The sequence below is a fragment of the Gadus chalcogrammus genome, chromosome 12 (assembly GCF_026213295.1).
Source record: "Gadus chalcogrammus isolate NIFS_2021 chromosome 12, NIFS_Gcha_1.0, whole genome shotgun sequence".
Lineage (NCBI taxonomy): Eukaryota > Metazoa > Chordata > Actinopteri > Gadiformes > Gadidae > Gadus > Gadus chalcogrammus.
Window position 1 is genome coordinate 1,597,403 of NC_079423.1, and position 24,606 is coordinate 1,622,008.

A 24,606-nucleotide genomic window follows, 5' to 3' on the forward strand; every position below is an offset into this window, starting at 1 on the left:
AGATCATAGGGGGAGAAATTGTGTAATTGTGATTGAAGGGAATGGAATTTACCTGATTTAACACCATTGTAATTATGACTCAGAGCAGCGGAAACTGCGTTTAATCCCTGAGTGATTCCCGGGGGCTCAATTGCAAAAGACCCAAAGGGTTTATTTGCAGAGCACGGGGGGTCAGAGGATTAAGGAGAACGCACACACACATGCACACAAACACAGACACAGATGAGAAACTAGTTTTCATCCGGAAGGTGCATGCGTAGTATCTTCTTTATGCCTTTGGGTGCCAGCCTTCATACTCCTTACCATATCCATGTATTGGCTTAAATACCAGTTCTGCCGTTTATTTATTGTTTGGTGTGTATTGATTTGGCTTGTTTACGTATGACTGTGTGTGTCTGTTAGCGTGTGCGTGTTTTCATGTTAGCTTAAATGTTAAGGTAACACACAACCCAACTGAGTCAGCATACACTTGCTTTTATTGGAAATGTTTAGATAGAGATAGAGCTAGGCGAAAGACAAAAGTATTAAACAATTTTGTTGATCGGCTTTATACAATTCACTCGGGAGATCAATCAACGGCTCTGACTGTTGTAAGCACTGAAAAGTAAAGTCCTTACCCTGTATCCATAAAAAGGCAACACTTTAATAGACATATCATTCATTTTAAGCATTAAGATGAAATGCAACCGTTCAATTTCAAAGTGCGTAAAAAAAAGACATCAATCTTGAATGTCACTAAATAGTGCAACATTATTCCGAACCATTTTATGATTAGGCCTACATATATATCAATGTTTCTAAAAAAAAATATAGAAATTATAGAAAGGATTAGTGTGCAGAAAGACTTTGAAAAAAGGACAGATTATATAACATAGCCTATTTTGTGTCTGGGAAATCAAGCCAATAATTTGTTTGGATAACTGTCAACATATGATTGTAGCAATGCTATATTGCAACACACATATTTTTCAAAATATGATGGAACAATTTCTCATCTGTAGTAGTAACCAATATTAGTATTATTTGACAAATGTATTGAAATTCATATTCAAACAGCCCACACAGGAGACGTTCGCAAACAGCTGCGATACAGAAGTTTCAGAACCTCATAATCCAAATTAGCAACTAATACCATTGTGCAGACTTTAAAATACACATATGTGTACGTTAAGAAATCACTGAAGCAAACCTGCAATGACTAATGCAAAATATTTGGAAATATTCCATCACTGAAATGTACATGTGCTGATCACATGTCGATCCAAGAACTGCCATTTCCTTTTAAGACTTAAAGTCCTTTAAAAACGTATTTGGGTCAAGATACGTTACAGAAAATCAGTAATTCTATGACACCATGATGAATTGTTATTCTCAGCAATGTTGAAGTTAACTTGGTAAAACAAAAGAGCGAAAGCACTATACTATATTGTTATGCTATTGTCTATATTCTGTATTTAACATCCAGTTTGTATTCAGTATGATACTTACTTTATTCTATTTATCTAACTATAATGAAATAGTAATTTTACTCATATTGAAAGATAAATCCTATAATATATAAACAATTAAACAGTTTTGGTAATGCCTCTCTTTGGTCATGATCAAAAGTAATGTAAATCAGTTTTCTGATTCAATTCAACTGAAGAAAACTCAATATTTGTGCACAAGGAGCATTATTTATAAATGACATGCTTTTTGAGAAAGAAAATTATAAATAAATCTTGGTTTGTTCAATTAGGATTTCAACTCGCGTGTTTTTCCATTCTGGTGTAAAATACATGCGGTTGAAACACACGTTGGATAACAGAGATCATCTATTCTTTTGATCCCTTTACTTGATCATCAGAAGCCATCATCATGTCTGTGGATTAGCAAGAGGCTTCCCTTTTCCCTTTTCCACAAAAATGACTTGCATCAAATTACGACATAAAACGCAGTAGGTGCCTGCAATGCTTACACATGGCCCCTGCCTTGTTGTAAGAACTGGATTGAAGAGAACTCAGATACTGCATTTTAGAAAACAAAAGTATAAAGCAAAAGCAAAACTTAACTATCTGCCCTCTAGCACCAACCCCAGGACTTTTTGTAACCCTTCCTTCCTCGTCACTTTTTCGTCAGGCTTGAGCGGAAGGCTGGCAGGTGTCCAGGGGCTGGGTGGGGATCTTAGTGCTGAGAAGAGAGCTGATGTAGGGCCAGATGCGGTCTGTGTCTGTACCCGAGAACTGGTACAGGATGCCTTGGGACCTTTGTGACAAAAAACACAGCAGAAGTCCAACACATAAAACAAATGCATAACATTTTCCCTCGACTTAGGTGATTAAATGTACTGTGGAGGGGGGGTTCTTCCTACGTGTGATGTGTCTAATGTATATCTGTGAAGCGCGATGATAGTGCATGGTATTAAACATGTACAAACAGCTAATTTGTAATTGTACTTACAGGGAACCAAGCGGTTTGCTTGCTGCTTCTGCGTTGCTGAGTAATACGCTTTTCCTGCCTTAAGCACCTCACCATTTTGGGGAATATCAGACATCATTACAGGTTGAATAGGGTTTTTATTATAGGTGTAGGCGGCACAATCTGACACTGAAGTCCTGTATAGTGACTGATGCAAGAGAGCTGTGATCATTGGGTAGCTACTGGGAGAGGTTGCAACCTTGACTCACTTATATAAGTTCATGACAGGCTTGGCCACATCCTTGTAGTGCCTGAGACGAGCCTGCAGGGCCTCAGGCCGGTCGTCCGCATGCTGGATCAAAGGCTCCCCAGTGACGTCATCCCTGCCCTGTGCAGTGTGGAGGAGTCATCAGAGCCACACAACGTAACACAGCGTAACATAGTACAAAATGGCACATCAGAACATGGAACAACGTCACACAACACAATATGATACAACCCAACCACACAAAATACTACAATCCAACACAGCACAGTATAATACAACACTATCTGACAAAAAAATTGTGCAACACACCACAACCCAATACAAAATAGTACAACACACACCATGACACAGTACATCCAAGTCAAGACAACACAACACAGTATCACACAACACAAAACAATGAATTTGGACACGGCACAACATGATTTTGAAAATAGAAAAGTTTAAGAAACCCCAAAAATCAAATGGTTAACGCAGCATTATATACGATTTTAGGGTTATAAAAGAGTAAACAAAAAGACCTTGAAACCAAACAGAAAAAAAAGAATCTCCATCGTCTGCCACCCTCATTATGTTCTACAATAGAGAAGTATTGCCTTCATGCACATTTCATCGAGAGGCCAGAACGATTTCCTGAACCACTCAGGGAAGAGATTTCCTTGATTGCTATTTTCTAACTAATTACATCCATAATAGCTCTTAAATCTTACCAACAGCACCTTTAACAGGCAAATGTATGTGGAACCTAATGAATGAAAACATTAAACTCTTGGTTGGTGTCTATATAACCCTGTTATCAGGGTTATCAGTCCGTACAAGGACAATGTCAGAACAAAACAAGTGCTCAGCTCACAATTTAGGTTGTTCTGACACACTTAAAATGATATACATTATTTTTATTATGAAATTATTTGAGTCTAACCTAATTTAAATAGCCAGCTTCGAATGCTGACCATGTTAATGATAATGTGCCATGAACATGTCAGTAAGACTGGGCATTTTGTTGAACTCGTACGTCACACATATTTGTGCATAGGTATTAGATAGTTTGAAAGAATCTTAAACAACCGTGTAGTAGCCCTTTGAACGTGGCCTTTGATGCCTTGAAACTTGATCTGAAAACCTTACTAGTGGCTGTTTTGTTCACATTAGACCTTTTATATTGTAATGGCGTTCTGGCACAATGCATTACTACAGGTCAGTTGCTGTGGGAATGAGAATTAACCAAGTGCATCATATTATTATGAGGGTTATTTGCTGGTTTACTGGCAGGTTATTTACAGATGATTTGAGAAATAAAATAGAGTTTAACTGTCAAAACAGAGGACAAAATCATATTTTCCAACTTCCATGACTCATAGCCCTATGACTTGCCTTGGATTTCAATATAGACTCGTAATTAGAAGGATTTACTCCTTAAAGGGGAAGTCCAGGAATGTAACACATTGCATAGACCCTCAACCAATGAAGCAACAGGGCGAGGTTTGAACCAGAGAAGAGTCTCCCAATACATCCATGGGGGTCCATGGTGCATTTGCCATGTTTTTCTCCTGGTAAATGGTGCTTGCAAATTTTGTCTTATTAGCTACTCCTCCTTCCGCCCACCAAAAACATCTATCATAACCAAAATATAATTACACAGACTTCCTGGAAAGTTGCACAACATTCTTAATCAACTCTTTCCCTCTATCCAAAAAGGAACCTCATTATGGTCAAATCGTTCACTTGTCTTCAGACCTGGACTTGAGGAGGGTTGAAGCCCATGTTGTATACCCTGCCGCTGGCTGGATGGATCCATCGGTCGCTCACCCTCTCCCGTAGCGTCTCAAAGGGGATGTTGAGGCTGATGACCAGGTCCATCTGGCAGATGTCATTCAAAGCCTTGGCCTGGGCGATGGTCCTGGGGAACCCTGCAGAAGGAACCGGGCAGAGGAGACAGCAAACTAGTTGGCACAATTATTGCTCAGCAAAAAAAGAATTACATAGGTATCTCTGGACTATGTCATTAAGAATTAAAGTGTTACGGTAGCATTACACATTCAACCAGGCCCTAAACAGTGTTTCAAACGACCGGCTAATAAAAACATGGACAATTAAAAATTATCCTTATGCCGCATGGGACATACAACAAAAATACACGCTGAATCACTTGTCCACTCACAGGATTTGAAAGATTATGCCAGTCACTGCTTTGATTTGGAACATGTAATTTAACTTTAACATGGTGAGGGTTGATTTTTCTCATTTTCATGGTTGCAATTTGGCAGCGAGAATGACTCCTTCACTAGGTAACTTGAAATACTTTCAGAGGTTACAAGTTAGTAATCAATTTCTACATACATAGGTGAGTGTCAATCTTTTCAAATTTTCAGAGATTTGGGGTAAATAGCCAGTGATGCCATTAAAGAGAAGACTTGGTGAAACAATGCAGATATGGCCTAATTAATGTACAGCTGGGTCTGATTGCCCAGCCCACCTGGCCCATGGTAAAAACATTGAATCTTAAATCAAAAATGGAACCATACAGTAACTACAGTTTCTCTATCTGGTTTGATCTCTTGACCTTGAACTTGGTCTCAAGCAATATTAGAGCCTTGCGTTGAGCCCTGGCCGTTGAGATTCTTCAAGGGAACACTTTGTTTCATCTTGAATTTGAACACTTTGAGATTAAAAAAATATATGTTTTGGGCTAAGGGGTCTAGGAAGGAGGATGGAGATGTTATCCCCATTGTAACAACCCACCCAACTTTGTAATACTTATTTTTCAAGCTTGGACTTTTCATTGAGCATGAGTGTTAAAATGAGCAATAATAACGCAGCTTACTGCTCCCCGGACGGAGCTGGGACTCCAAATGGAGGTGGTGTATCATCATACTAGTTCTGCCTGCCTGGGCGCTTACAGAGCTATGCTGAGTTCTCCAGTGTACGAAGCTATGTACTAACAGGTCACCTCAGGTCATACATGTTTATGTACACACTCAATCTACATGACCACTATAAGTATCTATTTTCATTGGAAGAATGGTACAAGAACTACGACTATTCCTAGAAGTACCAATAGCAGTAGAATATAATATAATATTTTTATTAAATTGTTATTCATTTGATATTAATAATTAGTATTATGAATTGCATTTAGATAGCATTTTTTACCAGGCACTAAAAGTACTTCAGTGTGTGTGTGCTGGCAGGGTATCACCCCTCATCCACTACTCCACCCCCACACTATTTCATGTGGGGTCAACAAGTGCAACTTAATGCATACAATGTTGTTGTAGTCGTTGTTGTGTAATGTAGCCATGTGACAGCGGAAAGCCTATCATGTAGCTCATACCGTCGAGCAGCCAGCTGTGACCCGTCAACTGCTCCAGTCTGGGGAGCATCAGCCTGGACATGAGATGATCAGGCACCAGCATGCTTCTCTCAACATAGCCCTTCACTAGCACACCGGCATCTGGGAGACACACACGCGCACACACACGTAAGTTTCCTTGTCTTGTTCATGACTACATTGTATAATTTGTTGCAAAAGGACCTCGCAATGTGGTATCTGAGATTTTGTATGATTCATTTTAATAAATTGTTTCACTGTTTGACAAATTATTTTAGCAATTAGAATAATTGTAATAGCTATAGGGGGATCATTATTATAAGCTACTGAATTTAGGAATATATTATGAATGGAAACAGATTTCAAATCCAAAATGCATCCCATAATTAAAATCCAGCCAACTGTCTAAATATTTGGCAGGAATTTCCCCTGAAAGTTAACTCATTTTAGAAAGTTAATTATCCTCTCAGATGGTTAGTCATGAGATTTTCTTTCTGCACCAAATCTGGCCAATCATGAACATGGGGATCATTCATCTTGTCAAGGTATTTCATTAACACTTATGTAACACTACATTTTTCCATCCATGTTATTATCTACAAAGCCGTAAAGGTTATTGTAGTTCTTCAAATTGTCCTATCCTACAACAAGGAGCTGAAATGAGTAACATGTGTTTTTACTTAAAGAAAACACGCACTTGAATGAACAAGTCATGGTGAAAATAGCTTGCCACACGCAAGTTAAAATAGGCTACCGTTTCTAGTTTGGTTTCTAGACAACTATTAAAACAGAACTTAGGTAGGCCTATTTGTCAACGCCTAATACTAAGTAGGCTACGTTTTCCTCAATACGTCAATGCCAAAATGTGCAAATGTGTTAAGCTAGATATGACGACGAACACTTTGCAAATTCAATACAATTACAGCAGCGACTCCTTTCCCTACCTGTGTTAGCTGCTATTCCCTCGCGCAGAAAGTGCCCACTAGATAGGTATTGGAGCCCAAAATTTTGCGCAATCCTTTTTGATATAGTTCCTTTTCCAGATCCTGGAGGACCCATGATAGCTGTTCGAAATAATTTTGCCATGGTCCCTCGAAAGCCGATGTTTCCTAAGAGAACAAAGCATATCATTCTTGGATTTGTTTAAGCCACAAGACATTAAACTTTAAAGAGCATACAAGAGGACCAAAACAAATTGCCTTTTCAAATCGAGATCTATCACATCGGAGTTTTCTGAGTTCTTTTTTTCACAGGCTTTTATTGTGGGCTATCCCACGTTTCTATGAATAAAATGAAGCCTAAAACTTCTGTTGGTCGTTTTTCCGCACTCAAAAGAAAACCAGATCGTCTACGTCTTTCTCTGCGAATGCATGAGGGAGCTTCTACAACGCCCTACTTCTCTGCCCCAATACGACACATCTCTGAAAAACTGCGAATGACTTGTGAGCAGAACTGCGCAATGTAATGTGGTTGTTGTAGTTTTCTACCACTGGACTCACATTTACGTAAACAAATGTTCTCCAGTGTAATGTGTGATCCAGATGCCTCGGACACCAGCCTTCCGAGTTGCAACGTCAAGTTGTGGCGTCGTTTCCGGTCTCGGAGCACTTATAAGTTCCCGTTCGACTTCGTGATTGGCCGTTTCTCAATTCCTAGCACGCGTACTACGGACTCGATGACTTGCAAGCACGTACTTGGCAAGTCCGTACTTCGGGCACAGACTTGCGAGCACGCGAGTACGTACCTGCAATTGGAACAGCAGCGGACTTGATGACGTCACCACCTCTGCTCGACCGTTAACTGTGCTACGGCCTCATTTAGGCATATACTACTGAACAATATAAACAAATGATATAAAACAAAATCCCAGCCTCTTTCATTTTCAAATAGTATGTAAACATTCTGAATGAATAAAAATTGAAAAGATATGCGTGTCCTGTCATGCGTATGAGCAAGGGCGTAACCATGGTTTAGACATTGGGGGGGTCCAATTTTTTATTATTATTTGTTAAGTGCATTGCCTACAATTCTATATTTATATATGAAAATGTGGACATTTAGAACATAGTTTCGAGGACTACATTGACCATTTGAATTCACAACTAAAGGAATAGTGTAATAATGTAATGTCTGCCCCGCCCCCCCCCCCCCCCCCCCCCCCCACACACACACACACACATACACACACACTTTGTTTTGGTTAGCTGCTTACTGACCTTAAACACACCTACCAATTACAATTATGCTCCTCCAGTAGTACTGTAGCAAAAAGGATAGCTTCCAATGGAAAAATACCACATACCCATGACCACATGTCATTATGTTATCAGAAGAACAGTGGCTGACCTTCGTGATCATTTTGGTCTATATATTCTGCTTGTATTAGAAGTAGGCTACTTTTATGTATTGCTGACATGTAGGCCCAGGTTATAAACAATGTTGTAAGGCTGTCTAGTCTCATATTCAAAATTCTCACCTTATCACCTGCATGTCCAGAGCATGTCCCTGTCTGGCCACTGCTTTCAACATGCCTGTCAAGTTACTTACTGTCTGAAAAAAACTGCGTATGCTTGGCTGTTGGTCCAGTTTCTTCTGCTTTTTAGGTAACCTCAAATCCTCCATTACTCAACTTTACTTTCTTGGCTCTCACTGAAGAAAGAGTGTGGGGTAACCATGACAACGCAGAAAGTCGCGAGGTGGTTTCAAACTAAATCGCACAAGTGTACAATTAGGAGGGGGGATTCACACACTCAACAAACGGAAATAAATTGAAAATAAATGAGACATTTATTCAGTGATCATCAGTGATGTTGATAGGTTTTCAATGTAGTGAGTCCCCGGGACCCACAGGTGGCGAGTTGGGTGGGTCCCTGAGAAATTCAATGGGTCCCGACTCCCCAGTTTAAAAAATGTGTTTCTTTTTTATTATTATTCTATTTCTTAAATTAAATTAATAGTGTTAAACTCCTTGATGGTGGTATGATATGGTTAGAGCTGGAGTACTCAACCGTTCATGTTTAACACTAGAAACGCCGGGCCATTTTTACTTACTCCTAGCGCCGCAAGAGGGGTCAAATGACCCCTAAGTCATTTTAATGAGAGGCTGTGCATTTGCACATAATGATCACTAGGTGAAGCCAAGAGCTATTACCGCGCGAGCGCCACATTTGTGTGTGTGTGTGTGTGTGTGTGTGTGTGTGTGTGTGTGTGTGTGTGTGTGTGTGTGTGTGTGTGTGTGTGTGTGTGTGTGTGTGTGTGTGTGTGTGTGTGTGTGTGTGTCACAAGCCTAGTCCTCACGATTTTGTCATAAATGTACATACATTCAATCAGAAGGATTGCAAAAAAATCCTGTTTGATTTGCTCATTCGACACGAATGAGCACAGCATCGAGCAGTAGAAACGTGGGGTTTTTTTACTATGAAGTTCGTATTTTTAATTGTTGAAATGAAATCAGCGGTGACGAGCTAGTTGTTTTGGTAGCGGCTAAATTAGCATGTCGCGATACCTTGTACAGGGGATCACGTCTGCGCCGAGTAGATGCGCAGAGGGTTGAAACAGCGCTTGTCCGATCTGCTCACAAGAAGGTTTCTTTGGCCAGTTACTGTGATTAAACACGAGTTGTTTAATGTTCACAATGTATCGTTTTTCATGGGGAAAATGAGATGCGTCCCCGGGACGCATGGATAGTGAGTTTAGTGCGTCCTTTCAGATTTTAATGCTTCAGGGACGCAGGACGCGTACCTAGCAACATCACTGCATAACAAGAGATCGATCCATTGACAGGGTTCATAAAAAGAGAACATATATTTTACATTTTATCCTGCTGTATATTGGGGGGGACAGGTTAGTATTTTCTCAACATTGGGGGGGACACGACCCCCCCAAAGAATGCGTGGTTACGCCCTTGTGTATGAGGCTATACACACACGACTTTATATATATATATTTATATATTATCTTGTATTATTATTATTATTATCATATTATATAAATATATATATAAGTTAAGAGTAACTTAAGCTACAGTTGTGCATCTTCTCCATATTGTCCGCCATCGTACTGCTGCGAGTGCGAAATGCATCCTGGGATTTATAGCGACTGCAAGCACACACGGGCTGTTTCCCAATGTCAAGGAAGCATGCTCAACGGCCGCCCTTTTAAGGACGCTACGTCATCGAACGCCGACAAGCACTGTTCCAATGTTGAGGACACTCGAAATACGCCCCCTTTTCGGGTCCTTCGTTTTTGAGAATTCCGAGATTTTTCAAGGATGCATCGCTGCATCTTAGACGAGCCAAAACTGCCCACAATCCTCTGCGTTCACTGGGCGGGTTCTTGAAAATGGCAGAGAAGTACACGTTCAAACGAAGTGTTAAGTTATATTAGTTTTCAGAAATATTTTGTGCCGTATTGCTTTTTATAGATTCATCATGTTAATGCAAATAATCAGAAGGATTGCAAAAAAATCCTGTTTGATTTGCTCATTCGACACGAATGAGCACAGCATCGAGCAGTAGAAACGTGTTTTTTTTTTACTATGAAGTTCGTATTTTTAATTGTTGAAATGAAATCAGCGGTGACGAGCTAGTTGTTTTGGTAGCGGCTAAATTAGCATGTCGCGATACCTTGTACAGGGGATCACGTCTGCGCCGAGTAGATGCGCAGAGGGTTGAAACAGCGCTTGTCCGATCTGCTCACAAGAAGGTTTCTTTGGCCAGTTACTGTGATTAAACACGAGTTGTTTAATGTTCACAATGTATCGTTTTTCATGGGGAAAATGAGATGCGTCCCCGGGACGCATGGATAGTGAGTTTAGTGCGTCCTTTCAGATTTTAATGCTTCAGGGACGCAGGACGCGTACCTAGCAACATCACTGCATAACAAGAGATCGATCCATTGACAGGGTTCATAAAAAGAGAACATATATTTTACATTTTATCCTGCTGTATATTGGGGGGGACAGGTTAGTATTTTCTCAACATTGGGGGGGACACGACCCCCCCAAAGAATGCGTGGTTACGCCCTTGTGTATGAGGCTATACACACACGACTTTATATATATATATTTATATATTATCTTGTATTATTATTATTATTATTATCATATTATATAAATATATATATAAGTTAAGAGTAACTTAAGCTACAGTTGTGCATCTTCTCCATATTGTCCGCCATCGTACTGCTGCGAGTGCGAAATGCATCCTGGGATTTATAGCGACTGCAAGCACACACGGGCTGTTTCCCAATGTCAAGGAAGCATGCTCAACGGCCGCCCTTTTAAGGACGCTACGTCATCGAACGCCGACAAGCACTGTTCCAATGTTGAGGACACTCGAAATACGCCCCCTTTTCGGGTCCTTCGTTTTTGAGAATTCCGAGATTTTTCAAGGATGCATCGCTGCATCTTAGACGAGCCAAAACTGCCCACAATCCTCTGCGTTCACTGGGCGGGTTCTTGAAAATGGCAGAGAAGTACACGTTCAAACGAAGTGTTAAGTTATATTAGTTTTCAGAAATATTTTGTGCCGTATTGCTTTTTATAGATTCATCATGTTAATGCAAATAATCAAGCCTAAAGACCTGTGCCACTTTTCAAACGTTTTTGCAACTTAATGATACGTTGCTATATTTTGCATGGACGTAGCTGGTGTTAAACACCACTGTCACCAATGTCAATTTACTCGCTCACAAGATTACATTATTTATGTATACCTATTTATGTTTTACGTTTTTTTTAGGGTCAGCCCAGCAAACGGAGGCCCATTTGTTTGCCGGTGGAAGGGATAGTGCCACTATCCAATGTTGTAAAATTAATGCACAACCGATCATTTGCAATGTTTGTAATTTTTAATGAACGTATATAATTGTATTTTATATGATATACTTATGTGTTCAAAGCACTGGTAGATTGTAGGCATATATGAATGAATGAATCAGATCATATATCCAAATAAATACACGTTTATCATCTCTTTCTTTGTCTTTTTCCCCCTGCATAATAGTAATCAACCGTACTGTAAATGTGATGCATGAAATAAGTTCTCAGACAATTTCACTTAGTTTTATAAAAATTGAATGGATTTTCCTTTTAATAAAGACAATTCGATCAACCACAAAGCTTTTGTGACTTCCCCAAAGAGGCTCCATGCGAAGGAGACATGACCGCATTCATAACAGACAAAAGTCAAATAAATATCGATCAGCTTGATTGCTGCCATGTTTTATTCATAAGCGCACATGAGTTTACAAGCGGACACGCAGTATTAAAAAGCGGAAGCGGAAGCGCTTCCACACTACCAAGTCGTTCCCAAAGTCAGACGTTACAAACGCTAGGAAGCACTCGAGCTAGCACTCTAGTCTCATCTCCATAGGACGCGACTAGCAAGGACGCGTCCTAGCAAGGCTGCAGCCTTCACTTTGGGAAACAGCCACGAGCCACCTCCGATGCATGCTCGGTGAAACGGCGAGATCGAGCACGCATCAAGAACACTTCCGGGTTTTACGACAGTACTCGCTTGATGCGTGCTTCGAATTGGAACAGTGCTCGGGCAACGACTGATGACGTTTCACGAGTCCACGAGCACACGAGCACGCACAAGTACGCGAATTGAGAAACGGCCATTGTGTCATGAAATTGGCTATTTCCAAAACAAACAACACAACTTTTACATGGCATTGCACGCACAGCAAGACCGTACAATGCATAGATTGGTGACCGGAGTAAATGAGCCATGTAATCAAGTGTGTAAGAGCATTTAAACGTTATTCGACATTAAAATGACCAATGTGGTACAGATACAAAGAAAATAAAGGCCTCCACACACCGGCGCCGCAGCGTCGCGTCAAAAAGTCTGCCCCCATTATTCCGGGTGTAGGCTACTAGCACACACCGGCGCCGACTAGCCGCGCGGCAGCGTTCCGCGCCGCCCAACTACTCTTCGAGACAATGGCCGTTTCTCAATTCGTAGCACGCGTACTACGGACTCGATGACTTGCTAGCACGTACTTGGCAAGTCTGTACTTCAAGCACATACTTGCGAGCACGCGAGTACGTACCTGCAATTGGAACAGCAGCGGACTCGATGACGTCACCACCTCTGCTCGTCCGCTAACTGTGCTACGGCCTCATTTAGGCATATACTACTGAACAATATAAACAAATGATATAAAACAAAATCCCAGCCTCTTTCATTTTCAAATAGTATGTAAATATTCTGAATGAATAACAATTGAAAAGATATGAGTGTCCTGTCATGTGTATAAGCTATACACACACACGACCTTACATATATATATTTATATATTATTATTATTATATTAGGCCTATATATTATATATTATATAAATATATATATAAGTTAAGAGTAACTTAAGCTACAGTTGTAACTTGTGCGTCTTCTCCATATTGTCCGCCCTCGTACTGCTGCGAGTGCGAAATGCATCCTGGGATGTATAGCGGGAGCAAGCACACACGAGCCACCTCCGATGCATGCTCGGTGAAACGGCGATATCGAGCACGCATCCAGAACACTTCCGGGTTTTACGACAGTACTCGCTTGATGCGTGCTTCGAATTGGAACAGTGCTCGGGCAACGACTGATGACGTTTCACGAGTCCACGAGCACACGAGCACGCACAAGTACGCGAATTGAGAAACGGCTAAAGGCCTCCACACACCGGCGCCGCAGCGTCGCGTCAAAAAGTCTGCCCCCATTATTCCGGGTGTACTAGCACACACCGGCGCCGACTAGCCGCGCGGCAGCGTTCCGCGCCGCGCCGCCCAACTACTCTTCGAGACGATGTTCTATTCCCGAGCGTCGCCGCCCTGAAAAAGCGCTTTGTAAAAGCTGGTTTGTACATCCCGGGTCCCGTAGGCACCTCCATATCTACCCCTCACCACTGGATGTCGCCCTCTTTCGTTTGTGATAAACAATTACGAGAATGGACGATGAGAGACTGGTCGTCGAGGTGGAAAAATACGTCGAATTGTATGACCAAAGTTCCCGTCATTACAAAGACAACTCCAAAAAGGTCATTGCCTGGCGAGCCATAGCTCTGGAGATTGGATCTTCAGGTGAGAAATCAACAATGGTGGACTAAGTACCCAAACCATTAACCATAATGGGAAATAGACGAAATCAAGTCACATATAATCACACCATGTAGGTAGAAACCAGATTACTTGTAATATTTTTTTTTTTATTTAAGGCAAGGCAACTTCATTCATATAGCACTTTTAATACATGAAGCAGACTCAAAGTGCTTCACATAGAAACATTCTCATATTGTCAAATGTTTCCATAAAAGCATTTAATGGCGTAACTATGTTACTATTTCCACACAGAATAAAGAAAGATGTCGGCCGTATGCTTCTGTCCAAGCTCACTACTCTCTGCCAGTGACGTCGGGTCAAGCTCAACGCTGATTGGGCAACGCGGCTAATCAATTCAAGATCGGAGAGCGGACGCAATCGGAAATGTTCGGAAATGGCATCGACCGTTTCAAATCGACCGTTTCAAATGGCAACGACCGTTTACGAGACGGAAAGTCGCCGCGCCGCCTCCTGTTGGTGCTAGAGGCGTGCTTTTGACGCGCGTAAAATACGCGACGCTGCGCTGCGGCGCCGGTGTGTGTAAGTACCCAAACCATTAACCATAATGGGAAATAGACGAAATCAAGTCACATATAATCACACCATGTAGGTAGAAACCAGATTACTTGTAGGCCTAATATATATATTTTTATTTAAGGCAAGGCAACTTCATTCATGTAGCACTTTTAATACATGAAGCAGACTCAAAGTGCTTCACATAGAAACATTCTCATACAATAAAATAGATAAGTAAAAGGAAACACAGGCAAAGCTCAAAAATGCATTGTCATGTATTAACTGTCTCTCTGGTATCAGATCATGTATTAACTGTCTCTCTGGATTTAGGGAAAAATAACATTAAGTGTCTCGAGCACTCAAATAAAATACACTGGCTACTGAATCCAGCACAGCAATAACATCACTGTATTAATCCCGAGGGATAAAAAAAAAGTATATATATGCAAAAGAGTATACCAGAGAGGGATAATAACTAGATTATAGGTCATCATATAGGCTGCACCATATGGTTCTGCCATTGCACACTTAGTAGCGAATTGAAATATTGGCGTGCCTCTCAGGATCTGCACGGAGCTCCTGGACCAGATTGTGGCATACCCCCTGTTCTTGTCTCCGTTCATTGATGGGGTGCACCCAAACCCTTCGTCTTCTCCTTGCTCCTTGCAGGAGAAGAAGGGCAGCCCCCCTCTGTCTGGCAACAGTTATTTGTTCTGTTGAAATAAAAAAAACTCAATAAAATGTAAAAGAGCTTGCTCAATTAAAATGGATAACTACTGGCCGCATACATTTATAAATGTGTGGCTATGTTAAGGATAGATAGATGGATAGATAGATAGATAGATAGATAGATAGATAGATAGATAGATAGATAGATAGATAGATAGATACTGTATTGGTCCCAATGGGGATCAATAAAGCCATCCAGGAGCTCAATACAATAAATACACACAATAACAATTGGCCTTAAAAGGTGACTGCACTATATACTAAAAAGGCTTAATAGAAGGTCCTGCAGTTATTGAGATTGTTGATGCAGTAGATGAATAATTGCAAAATATAAAATAAATAAGAAATGACAGTAAATAAAACGATAAAGTGCCCAACAAACTAAGTTGATCTGATGCTTGAAAACATACTTTCACTGCGCAGATTAGCCTACATTTTTCCAATTATTCAGCCAAAAAGATGGAAAATAAATAAACTAGGCTACAATAGGCTACTCAACCATTGCGTTTCGTGTCTTTGCTGCGGTTGATTGACAGGTGACTTCCTGATTTTATACTGCAGCGCGGCCGTCGCGCCGCCTCCTGTTGGTGCTAGGGGCGTGCTTTTGACGCGCGTAAAATACGCGACGCTGCGCTGCGGCGCCGGTGTGTGGAGGCCTTTATGGTTAATGGTTTGGGTACTTAGTCCACCATTGTTGATTTCTCACCTGAAGATCCAATCTCCAGAGCTATGGCTCGCCAGGCAATGACCTTTTTGGAGTTGTCTTTGTAATGACGGGAACTTTGGTCATACAATTCGACATATTTTTCCACCTCGACGACCAGTCTCTCATCGTCCATTCTCGTAATTGTTTATCACAAACGAAAGAGGGCGACATCCAGTGGTGAGGGGTAGATATGGAGGTGCCTACGGGACCCGGGATGTACAAACCAGCTTTTACAAAGCGCTTTTTCAGGGGCGGCGACGCTCGGGAATAGAACATTGTCTCGAAGAGTAGTTGGGCGGCGCGGCGCGGAATGCTGCCGCGCGGCTAGTCGGCGCTGGTGTGTGCTGGTACACCCGGAATAATGGGGGCAGACTTTTTGACGCGACGCTGCGGCGCCGGTGTGTGGAGGCCTTTAAGAAAGTCGGCGGATCAGGAAGTCAGAGAAGAGAATATGACGCCAGACAATATTAATATATGAAGGAAGACAATGCTAAGAAGATTATAAAATAGTGCCAGACCGACATCCAGGTAGACATGCATAGGTTAGGATAGGCCTTCTACAGATAGGCCTATACATCGATAGCTTGAGAGACAGATATAGCCTGGGAGACGGGTTTCTTGTGTACAAACAATACTAGGTGCGCGCGCAGCCAGGGGGCAAAAGCCTGCTTCGGAGTGAACTGATATCAATGTAGATGCCGTATTGCTTTTAAGTTCTCCCTGACACAGTTGCAATAAAATGTCATTTTACTGAAAAATCGCTTTGTTTTTCATTGCATCACAAACCATAAAAACACTTACTGAAATGTCCATGAATTTCACTCTCAACTTACCAGGTTTTGACGGTATGACCTGCGACCCACCCACCCATATTACTCACAGATCCAGTTACAAATGTATGTTTCTCAAATGGACATGTGTGACTTCATGGTGTGGACGAAGACAAGCAGCATCATTTGCCGGCTACGGAGAGATGAGCCCTTTCTACAAGAAACTCTTCCCAAGGCTGAATCTTTCTTCATGGACCACCTCCTCCCAGAACTTGTCGGCCGCTGCAAAGACCCTGACCTGGCAGAAGAGATCAAATGTCTGTACTGCAAAAAGCCAAGCTTTGGCAAAATGATCAAGTGCACAGACTGCTGCCAACACTTTCACTATCCATGTGTGAACATTACCAGATACTCCAAAAAATGGAAATGTGGATGCAAATAGATACATCCAACAATGGTAAATACTGGATGCTGGACAACAGCATTTAAGAAAAAACTGATGTAATGAGCAAAGATGGATAGGTACACCTGACAAAATCTAACTGACTTCATTACTGTCAACACAACAACAAACAAACAACATATAGTCTCTGCAGAGACAGAAGGAAAGAGGAATGGAGATAAAGGGGAAGAAAGAGAGAGAGCGAGAGAAAGAGCGAGAGAGACTTAATTTCATAACTCCATTGAGCGCTGCCTAAAGGGTATGTGGCTCTTAATAGCGTGACAAATAATAGCCTATATGAATAATGTTTAATATAATATATGTAGGAAACACGGACCTCAGTGATTGATTTTGCGTGTTTTTTTTATAATGTGCGGCGCCAAATCGCAAACAGTGGCCAAATTTCGCAAAACACAAGAGCAAGTCCTTGTTCTCTACGTAACATTTGCGGACCATGCATAGCCTACTTGTTGAAAGCCGTACAGCGTCGGCAGTGTCCCAAAGCTGTCAAATACTGCGCACAGCCTGCTGTCTCCGGTCAGGCAAAACCTACCAGCGTCCACCAGCGACCCGAACAACTTGGAGGATTAAACCATTTTAGATAACTAATTATATATATTATAATAATAATCGCATCCAGACCCGGAAGCTTGGAGAAAAAAAAATAGATGTGGTTTGTCACATGGCTGAAGATATTTCAATAACAACAAAAAATGGCGACAATCACGTTGCTCCGTATGTTCTTGCTGCGTCATTAAAAATATTAATGTAAACAAGGGAATTAAGAAGGATATTTAGAGGTAAGAAGAGTCGATCTTTATTCCCCACTTGTTAGCTACGCAAAGGAATTGAATAGGCCTACGCATTGATATTTTTTGGGACCATTGCACAACGTGACATTTGTTTGTTTTTACCTAGAAGGGGGTGTGTATAACTCGGGGCGTTAACGTATGGCTGCACAATAACATTTGATACGATAAGATTGCATTGGATGAGGCGTTTAAATTGGTTTTAACGTAGGCCTACGTCCTTTAAAACCTCAGCGTCTATTGCAGCGACAATTTGGATTCAACGTTTTTGTTTTCCCAACTTTTGGTTGATAATAATAGGTAACTAGCAGTGACACGCATGCTTATTATATGGTTCTTTCTTATGAGTCTTTTGTGCATGTAGACTATATGATTATGCTCCCTCGATTGGGCTGTAGGGTAATGTCTTGTCTCGCTATCACTACAGGGCATTCTCGGTAATTAAAAAACTGGCAATCGTGCAATGTAGGATTTTTGTTACGGGAATGACCGCGAAGATTAGGCTATGTTATTTTGAATCTAACCATATATGTCTTGCTCGTAATAATAGGTTACATTTAACGTTTTTTGCAAGTGACTCGTCTGTTTTGTCTGAGACAGCTAATGGAGTTGTTTACATGAAAAGGCGGGGAGGAGTCGACGCGCGATGAGACTGGACTGCTTGGTTGGGCGGAGTCCTGAAAAGTATCACAACAAGTCTGACGTCACTCGTCCTTGTGGTTAGTATGAATAATCTGCCTTCTACAAACAAGGAAAATAAGCTATAATGAGCTACTCCCACATTACATCAGATACAACTTGAGTAAACAAAAATGGCTGCGACATAACTTGACAATATTATTCAACATTAAACATAGTATCTCTGATTGTACAATTGCACAATGTGTGCAGATTTAGTATATGGAATGAGCTCATGATCCGATATGATGTAACCCATGATCAATTATTGGGATTATCTTCTATGACACACCCTGCTTTCCCAATAACTGCATACTTGAGGGTGAAGTAATTTCCATTAGTAAAATGTTTATTATTTATTTATTTTTATATTATTTATTATTAGCTAACAATAACTTCTTAACATTTACAATTCCAGCATTGTTCATAGTGCAGTCTGTTCCGCAGCCATGGTGGAAGTTTATATATCTAAATATGGGAATTATTTATAAACATAGAACCCTGTTAATATTTGATGTCATTTCACATTAACATATCAGTCTGGTATTTTTGGTAGCAGATACCAAATAGTCATGTAAGCCTACTTCAATTGTGACTCATTAGGGGGAAAGGAAAGATGGAAAGATATTGGACGCAGAATAGGGTGACACAGTTCTGCCGGTGATTGACAGTGTGGAGTGTGGTGGAGAGTCGGTGGACGGCCAGATTTGCCAGGCTGCCCTGGTTCAGTTATCACAGTGCTGATGCTGTGCCCATGGAAGGTACAGTACTGTGATAACTGAATGATGGTGGCCACCTTGACACTGGATCATTGGAAGCAAAGGACATCCAGACTCCAATTTAGTAAGGATGATGTCTTGATGAAAGGCCTTAGCATATTGCAATGTATTGTTTACCATAAAACGTAGCATATGGTTAAGAAATCAGTTGAGGTAAAAAAAAAGATTTATCTTGCTACCGTATTCTGTCTCATGGAGAGATGTTATGCATGCTGATGTACAAATAAAATCATGGCCACATGAAAGTATCAGATTTCATATTGCATAGGTTTTCTGCATAGGTTTTCAATAAATGAATCCAACACTTGTCTGTCTCTGTATCTATGTATCTTCATATGTATATTAAGATAAGTCATAGACACTCTTAGCATTGTAAATAACATTTCCTAGCCTTCATTCCAGCCACCCTCATGACTCCAAGAATATTGCACAATTTGGTCTATGGGGGGAGGTATAGCTCAGACTGCTGGGGAACACCGGAAGTCTGGAGAAACGTACCATCCTGGTTCGGATAGGACAAATCAAATCTTGTGAGGATGTCAATTTGAAAGCTATGAAATACAAATTTAATATAATTAGACTGATTTGCATATTATTAATGAGTTAGAATGAGGAAGTCAATATCAATTTGAAACAGCTGAGGTTAAACTAAGCCTAGTTAATAATGAGATGTATAACATGTATATGTATATATATATGTGTATATATATATTTCTTTCTTTGGATTGTTAGGTGGCGTTACCTATATTATAATTGTATATTAGATACGTTTTCCCCTGTTACATTCCTGAAGGGGATAATCAATGAAGAAATGTACCTCTCTCACTTGGTCTCTGGCTCAGGTTTTTGCTGAAAATAACATTCCAAGAGTTAATAGATTATATCTAAACTGCTAAAAGGGCTACAATAACCTTGGCACGTAAGTAAAGTGAGACAAAACACATACACCTGTGAGATTGTTGTAGTGGTGAACGAATCAATTTGGAGGCTACTGGGTCAGAGTTAGGGTTAGGTCCTATTAAATCTTCGAACATCTTTCTCCAGTTGTATTGTTGTAAATATCATGATTTTGTTTTCATTTTTTTCGTTTTACTGTTTAAATTATTTACTAGAATTATTATAGATGCGCACATCTGTAAAATATAGAAATTGTATTGACTAAACCTAATGAAACAAAACTGAAATGTGTATGGCGCTTATTTGTATCAAGTTTCAGTAGATCTTCCTGTGTCAAAGAGATATGATAATTTGAATTATTGTAAGCTTGCAAGCAATTTTGTAACTCATACCTCGGTCATAACTTGACAGTGGATGTTGAAACGTTCTGGAAAATGGTAGGAACACAAAAATCTTGCCAAATAATTGGTCGATATGTCTATCATGTGGATCACGTAGTTTCTGATGCTGATTGGTCCGGAGCACTGGCGGTTGGGTCACGAGCACATAACTGGAAGCCTGGAAAGATAGTGTGGGCCTGATCGTGATCTCATGATTCACGTCTCACAAGAAAAATCGAACTACAGCCTAGATAGGAAGCACCTGCAATATGCCTGACAGCACTGCGCTCTAGACTAGGCAACCAAAGGGTTAACCCCGGGCAAGTGACAGGCGGCCGATCAGACCAATCAGCGGCCTTGTTGCAAGGAAGGCAAACGCGCTGCTTTCGGGAAGAGGGGGGTGTTCATTGCCAGGAAGGGCAGATGACTGCGTCCTCCCCGAAGTACTACAACGAAAAGCAATTGTTTGTGGGAAAAGCTACTAGTTTCCGTTTGAATTTCCTTAGCACGCGTTAATATTGACAACTACACGACAGCTAGTCAATCCAAAAGGAGTTAAGCGCTAAAAACATCCGCAAGCCTGACATCAATGGCAGATGTTTAAAGGAAACGGACATATAAGTTGCCGTCTGGTGGCTAGCCTGCTAGGTGAGTATCCCGAACCTACAGCTCACGCTTCTCAATGCTGGTAAAAACTTGAATAAAGCAGTGTGATGGTGGCCACTTTTGTGAGCTATGGCCGAGAAGAGTTTTCGATGGTTGACACGGTGTCCTGTTGTCCTCTGTGTTCAATATCCGATCAGGTTAGATTCAGTGTACTACACCCGCCGACTATAGAGCTGTAATTATCCTACAACCCAAACAACACTGGCAAAGATGGGACACTCGAAGGCATTAGATGTGTAGCGGCCAATTAACGGTCTGTTATAACTAAGCCAATAGCCATTAGAGACTTTCATGATTTTCTTGCATTATTTTCGGCATGAACTTTCATATAATGGTAACGTAACGTTAGTCAAGGTTCATTTGTTTCATCAGGTGTAGCCTATTATTTTACATGAACTGCTCATAATATGTAATTAAACAGAATGTGTTGGACGCAGTGGAATGAGGCTAGTTTTTAACAGGAAATTAAGCGTGAGACCTGTAAATGGCCTGAAAGGCTGAAATGTCACGGTAAGCCAGTCATATTAACCCCCGTTTAACGAGCGGAGGGGAGGAGGTTGAGACGATAAAAAAACAACTTGAATCGAAACTAACGACCATTTTAGTAGCATTGTAAGTTAAACCATATTAGCCGGGCTGGGGTGGGGGGGCGACGTGTGACTGTCTTCATCTTTCTCTGTCCCTCAATATGGTCTACTTGGGATTATAGACCATAGTAGACCACAGCAAACGTCCCGTACGTCCCTTTGCTGTGTGCGGTCATCACGTCGTTTTTAATACATGCGAATTCAGTCTTGAATTCCAGTTACGTAGGCCTATTCATTTAACATTATATTCCTTTGCTTTTATACTACCCAAATTAGGGCTGGGCGATTAATCGAATTTTGATCACGATTTCGATTTTAGCGTCAAACGATCACAAAATTAACAATCGAGTTTGGTCGATTTTTTTTTCGTGTCACACTTCAGGATTTATGAAAGGTTTGACGACCATCTTCGAAGCCCTACATTGTTGCTCTTTGTTTATTGTGTCACATTCTTCTTTTGCCTTGGATTTAATAGCAGGCTACATTGTGTCTGGCTGCTATGAGGTCACGATGCTTACGTAACTGCCGCGGCTATCACAATCCGGCGTATGGTATGGATTTTGACATTACAGTTTGACCGGCAGACAGTGTTGTGTGTAACACGTTACAAAGAAATGAACTGGTTAATACAGTAACGTAACTACTTTTTCATGTAAAAAGTAAAGACGAAATGTAGTTCCTTTTTTCAATTCGGCGCAACGTTGCTTTTCCCAGTGACTGTCCCTTCACAAGCTGTCACACACACTGGACGAGACCGACGCTGTGAATCTCTCTGAATCTCAGACGCTTCCGCAGGCATTTTCCAAAGCTAGTCCTTACGACAATAAAGCCAGCGAGGGAACGAGATAACAAACGCTGTCACTGTTGACCTGTGTAAGGACATGGTTCCCTTTCAAAATGTTGATAGGACTTTAAAGAGATGGCAAAAACACTCGATCCTAGTGTTACGAGTTACCTCCCCGCGCACACACTTCAGCCAAATTGAGATACCAAAACTATAATGCCGCGTTTCCACTGCAGGGTGCGGAACGGATCGGATCGCAAAGGTGCGGTAGGGAGGGGGCGGTATAGCCCAGCTCAGTTCCGAGGTCGCGTTTCCACTGCCGACAGTACCCTTTGTGGTAGGCCGGATGTCGATCGCCGCAGCAGCTAGGTAAACATCGTAAACAACGTCTTCCTCCCCAAGAATGCAGACGAACGTCTCCACCTCCTTGTTCGCCAAAGCAAGCGTTTTACGCGACATGTTAATTGTAAAGAATAATACCCCGAGGCTACCGTTTGTTTGTTTTTATCCCCGCACCACCCGGAAGTGATGATTCTGTCGACCAATCAACGATGGGGGTGTGTAGCTAGAATTTCCCGGGACCCTTTCAGGCGTCTCGTCTCGTTTTCGGTACCCCAACGGAGAAGTCCCGAGAAAGGGGCCGGAACGGGTACGGCAAAGTCCGGGTCACGCCCACTTTTGGCGGTGGAAACGCGACCCGACCCGCACCTTTGCGATCCGATCTGTTCCACACCCTGCAGTGGAAACGCGCCATAAGGCAAGGTCCGCGCGCAAGTTGAGAAAGAAATCCATACTATTAATCATCAGTGTTTTTCAGAGATGGAAGTAAGATTTTCTGCCTAACTAGTATTTTACCCCTTCAGAAGGATTTATATAAAAAAATTAGAAGATGTAATTAATATACCGCGATATAATACCCTTACCGTCTATTCCTCAAATCATACCCTCCTCATAGACATTTTAGTCCGTACCGTACAGCCCTAGACCTTCACTACTGATTTGAGGCGTGCTGGGCCGACGCATGGACATTAAGGCGCATTTCCACTGGTGGGTACGGTTCTGCCCAGCACAACTCGGCTCCAGGGGCGTTTCTAGGTTTCTGAAACATCCGGGGCTTAGCCCAAGAGGGAATAGCAAATTTTGTTGTATACTTTATTGCGCATGCAAATTTTTTTTCATGATGCTTTACCTAAATAAACAAAATAAGCAGGTAATTATAGCTTTGAATTAGGGATGGGCATGATTAATCGACGATCGACTAATTGATTGTTAAGAATTTCGTCGATTACGTAAATTTTTCATCGATTAAACTAATGTAGTGTGCAAAAAAACATTTTACCACACAGGGGCAATATTTAAATTTGCGGCTCCTCCCCCGCAATAAACATCCCGCTTTGAACGGTGAACTCTTTACGCCTAGCAGCTATAAAAAGCTATAAAAACTACAAAATGACTATTAATACAGGCTATGTGGAAAATGCGCCGACTTTGGCTCAGCCTGGCTCCGCCCTCTTCCGCTACGTAGCTAAGATGGCTGCCGTTGAGTATGAAAAGTGTACATCGCCACTAGGGCTGGCCCGAATGCCATTTTTCAGGCTTCGAATACTCGTTGGTTTTTCCGAGCGAATATTCGAATACTCGTTCCAGAAAAATACACCATCAAAAACAACATTATCCCTAATAATCCCTATATACTCCCTGGAACCGATTTTGACAGTATTTGCATATTTTGTTGAAGATTTAATAGCTTTTGAACGTTAATTAGTAGGCCC

The 24,606-nt window shown here is 41.3% G+C and overlaps 1 protein-coding gene and 1 long non-coding RNA gene across 8 annotated transcripts; both read right to left on the bottom strand.

Annotated features, from left to right (window-relative positions):
* Positions 1–423: 423 nt before the first annotated feature.
* ak4 (adenylate kinase 4) lies at positions 424–7,448 on the bottom strand. Of its 7 annotated transcripts, none has more exons than XM_056604440.1 (7): positions 7,196–7,443; positions 6,941–7,105; positions 6,000–6,119; positions 4,475–4,575; positions 2,667–2,785; positions 2,440–2,506; positions 425–2,244 (listed from the first exon to the last, which is right to left on the bottom strand). In XM_056604440.1, the coding sequence occupies exons 2-7, from the start codon at positions 7,080–7,082 to the stop codon at positions 2,164–2,166; spliced, it is 630 nt and encodes a 209-aa protein (XP_056460415.1). In that variant the 5' UTR covers positions 7,083–7,105; positions 7,196–7,443; the 3' UTR covers positions 425–2,163. The 7 variants fall into 7 exon arrangements, with proteins under 7 accessions (XP_056460417.1, XP_056460415.1, XP_056460413.1 ...); XM_056604438.1 differs by having other exon boundaries at positions 2,440–2,497; positions 4,403–4,575; positions 7,196–7,439; XM_056604437.1 differs by having other exon boundaries at positions 4,403–4,575; positions 7,196–7,439.
* A 6,241-nt stretch (positions 7,449–13,689) lies between these two features.
* Positions 13,690–21,145, bottom strand: LOC130393729 (uncharacterized). The gene is made up of 3 exons (XR_008897137.1): positions 17,722–21,145; positions 16,876–17,110; positions 13,690–15,320 (listed from the first exon to the last, which is right to left on the bottom strand). It is a non-coding gene; the product is annotated as an uncharacterized LOC130393729 (long non-coding RNA).
* Between the last annotated feature and the right edge of the window lie 3,461 nt (positions 21,146–24,606).

Coding starts and splice junctions, on each gene's coding strand:
- ak4 (XM_056604437.1), bottom strand. CDS start 7,082: ATGGCAAAATTATTTCGAACAGCTATCATGGGTCCTCCAGGATCTGGA. Junction 6,120..6,940: donor GGGAATAGCAGCTAACACAG/GTAGGGAAAGGA, acceptor TGTGTCTCCCAG/ATGCCGGTGTGCTAGTGAAG. Junction 2,245..2,439: donor AGCAAACCGCTTGGTTCCCT/GTAAGTACAATT, acceptor TTTGTCACAAAG/GTCCCAAGGCATCCTGTACC.